The sequence below is a fragment of the Gavialis gangeticus genome, unplaced genomic scaffold (genome assembly GCF_001723915.1).
Source record: "Gavialis gangeticus isolate Ggan-Ray unplaced genomic scaffold, GavGan_comp1, whole genome shotgun sequence".
NCBI lineage: Eukaryota > Metazoa > Chordata > Crocodylia > Gavialidae > Gavialis > Gavialis gangeticus.
The window spans coordinates 193,041,390-193,044,997 of record NW_017729032.1 but is presented as its reverse complement, the minus strand read 5'-3'; the positions used below and the strand labels follow the sequence as shown (position 1 = coordinate 193,044,997).

The following is a 3,608-nucleotide window of genomic DNA, read 5'->3' as shown; positions in this document are numbered from 1 at the left end:
TTCCCCGCTTTACTTTTTGTTTTTCTAATTTCTACCTATTTCCATTCTCACTGACGTCCTGCCACACTTTTAGCTTCTCTCATTCCTTGGAGCCTCAGACCAGCAGAGAATCCCTATGCCCAAAGAAGGGTGACTGTGCCTGAAAGCTTGCCAAGAACTTTTTTCCAACTACTCAGTTGGTCTAATACAAGATATCACATCTACTCAAAGAACCTTGCCTGTCCTTAGACCAACATGGCTACAACCAAAAACCCAGCACTGATATCTGAAGTACTTTTCATGCACTTATGTGCTTAAGATGAGGGTTTAAGAATGTACATCCATATCTAGAGACGTTTAAACAAAATTTAGATACTTCAGTTGCATCAGTAAAAGTTCTCCAATACCAGAAGTTTTACTTTTGTACATGCTCATCACACCTAAGACCAACCAGGATACTCAACCTATGCATTCCTGTATCTCTGCCTTTTCCTGTCCCAAGACTATTTTTTAATCTATGGACTATTTCATAAGAATAGTGATATGTTTGTTTAAAAAAAGAAAGAACCTCTGTACAAGACACAGCAGTACGAGCTGATAGTCCTGTTTTAAAAACAAACAAACCCTACTGGATTGACCTTTCAGAGAAGACATACTGAGGAATATCAATTTTGTGGATCCCAAAAAACGAAGGCATTTTTCAACATGCACAGAAGCAGACCATTAGATGCCAGAGGAACTTTAATGTTAAACAGTTAGGCAATTACAGACTTCAGGTGTCTCCAGAGTTAGGTGGTAGCCAATAAAGGGTTTTAAGGATAGTGAATTAGGCAACTAAGGGTAATGCTCACAACAAAAAAGTTAGGAACCCAAATTCTGCTGAAGTCCAAGAGAGATTCTGGATACCTACTTAACTCGCCTTTAAATATATACGATTCATCACAAATTTTGCTAAAAGCCTATTTGAAAGCTGAAAGTTTAATTGCTATGTTCCTCCAGGTTATCTTGGTTTCTGTTTGTATATTTTAAATTCCTCTCCTGAAGCTGGGTGCCTAACTCTTGGACATGGTAATATCAACACTGCAAAATCTAAATCAATTTGCAGTTCTTGTCCCCAGTTCTTTTGTGAACATACATGGAACCTAACAAGTCTACTAGGTGCTACTGGTCCTTAATTTTTCTGTAAATACTGGTAATGCCACTGGAGGGTGGACCCCAAAAATCCCTACACTTGTCCTACACTTGGAAGTTAAGCTGATAAAGCATCGTCTTGTTTAAAAAAATGGAAATTTAAACACACTCTCTTACTACTTCTTTTTAGCACACTGTTTGTTTAGGTTCACCTACTAAAAGGTTAGAAATAGTGACTGCTATTTTTTACAGCAGCAAATTATTTATTCTTTTGGATGCTGGATACTTACTTTGAAGAGAATGAAAACAAAAACACAGAAAGGAATTATTGTACTTACTTCTAGTGCATAACATACAGGCTTGTCCCTGCCCAGCTGGTAAGCCACTGTGGTCAGAAGGCCATGCTCAGAAAATACAGACTTGAGAGAGAGACAGAGAGAGAGAGTAAACTATGAACTACTTTAAAAAATGGTTTACGAATCAGAAACAACCGATACATAAAATACAAAAAACTACTATATAAGATACTAAAACATCTTCAAATTAAAAGCAATTATTTTTTACAAATAAAAATATCAACAGTAAGAAACTATCTTTAAATATAACAATATTTTCTCTGGCAAACTTTCTAGAAGTTAGCCAGTGGTTTAGCCTAATACACAAACCACAGCCCACAACCATTGGTACCTGGCCCTTACTGTTTACACGCATTGCTGGAGACCTCTATAGAGTCTTCCCAGTAAAGAACCTGCAGCCTGAAGCAATTGCTAAAAAGGAGAAGCCACAAGCTTAATGTCTCTACTAGCTGAAGCTGAAACATATAGATATCTATTTATCTATAGATATCTATATCTATCTATAAATAGAAAGATAGATGGCCCAGAAGGGAGAGGAATAAAAGTATATACAAGTGAATAGAGCAGGACAAAACTTGATGAGGTTCATGTCAGCAAACAGAGAAACTGGGAACAAGTTAAAACAATGGATTCTTGTTGATGCATGCCTTGAATTAAAGGCACTGCTTTTTAAGTCCTATAGATTACAACATGCCTTTTCCTCTTGCAACAGCTATTAGCAATAAAGTGGAGTACAAAAAAGGCAGTCTTAAAGTGGTATTGCAGAACTATCCCAAGCGAGGGTCATTAAATACGAGAGCACATGAACAAGCTCATTTTGCATTCAGGTACCCATTTTCCATTACTCAGCTACTCCATAACACAAGATTAAGCCAAGTGAGTTCTATATTATGTCCATTTTAACTTTATAAAAGTATGAAAATTACAATCCCAATATACAAAAAGAAAAATAAGTAACTGAAACAAGAGACATCACGCAGGAAAAAAAAATATATGAAGGGCTTATGTAGCAAGATTGGTTTCTTTAGAAAAAGGAATGAATCTGTATGAAAAATATGGTTCAGTGTCAAGCTATTTTAAATTCAAGCAACCAACCTTTGGACCTGTATTGCAAAGCAAGAAACAGCCTGTTCCATACCTAGAGTAGAAGAGAATGTGTGTTAATTTATATAAAAATAAAAAACATAAATGTTGGCATTCATTTATCATATTTTAGTTATGGGGATGTCATGGCAAAGCCATTTAGTGTATCAAAACAATAACACTTGTACAGCTAATGAACCAACTAGTTTAATAATGCAAGTATAAAATATGCATTTGTATGAACCTTACTTTTAATCACATCACCCAACTTAAAGCAGCAAGGGAATCTTGTTGCAATAGAAAAATCTATTACTATAGCCTTTAAAATACAAATGGCTGGTTTCTTTAGGAAATGCAAAAGAAGAAATACAAATATGAAGAAGCTGCCATAAAAAAAAAAAAAAAAACTCAGAATAAATTATGGCAGATTAGCAGATGTAGCAAAAACAAAAAGCTCTCCCCTTCTAATATGCTATCAAACTATTACTAGTGGTTCACTGATAAAGATTTTCTTGGGCAATACCAATAGCCGAGGATTAACCAACCATATTGGCCGATGCCAATCCAATAACTGATATTTAGCAATACTGTAGTGCAAGGCATTTTAAATTACTGACATAAATAAACCTTTGTTTGTTTTTCATTTAAACACACTTACAGCTCCTGCCTGTTTTGGTCCTTGATGAGGAAGGCAGAGACCGCCTTATTCCCATGCATGTCGCCCCCTTGCTCACGGTTCCTACTAGCAGCCCCGCTCCCCATGCAACCTGTGCTGCTGTGTCAGGCAGGTGAAGGGGACCCTCGCATGGACAGCAGCACCAGGCCTGCATGTTTAGAGCCCCAGTGCATGCTGCTGCTTCAAGGCCAGCAGGCCCTGCACAGCTATGCGCCCATTAGCCACCAGGGAGAAGCTGCTTTCACAAAAGCGCCCAGTGCCTAGCGAAGCGAAACATCCCTAGCACGGTGCCTTACCATGCCTGTGCACACCCCAACGTCTCTGCAGCAGCCTAGGTGCTCAGGCTCCAGCTACAAGCACAGTGTTGCCATGGCAGCGGCAGC

At 38.1% G+C, this 3,608-nt stretch overlaps 1 protein-coding gene across 8 annotated transcripts in view; it reads right to left on the bottom strand.

Annotated features, from left to right (window-relative positions):
- Positions 1-3,608, bottom strand: part of GK (glycerol kinase) — a 201,426-nt gene that overhangs the window by 83,519 nt on the left and 114,299 nt on the right. For all 8 annotated transcript variants that reach the window (XM_019524213.1, XM_019524210.1, XM_019524211.1 and 5 more), the window contains 2 exons: positions 2,562-2,604; positions 1,449-1,529 (listed from right to left, as the gene is read on the bottom strand). In XM_019524213.1, coding sequence (XP_019379758.1) covers positions 1,449-1,529; positions 2,562-2,604 — 124 coding nt within the window. The remainder of the gene's footprint in view (positions 1-1,448; positions 1,530-2,561; positions 2,605-3,608) is intronic.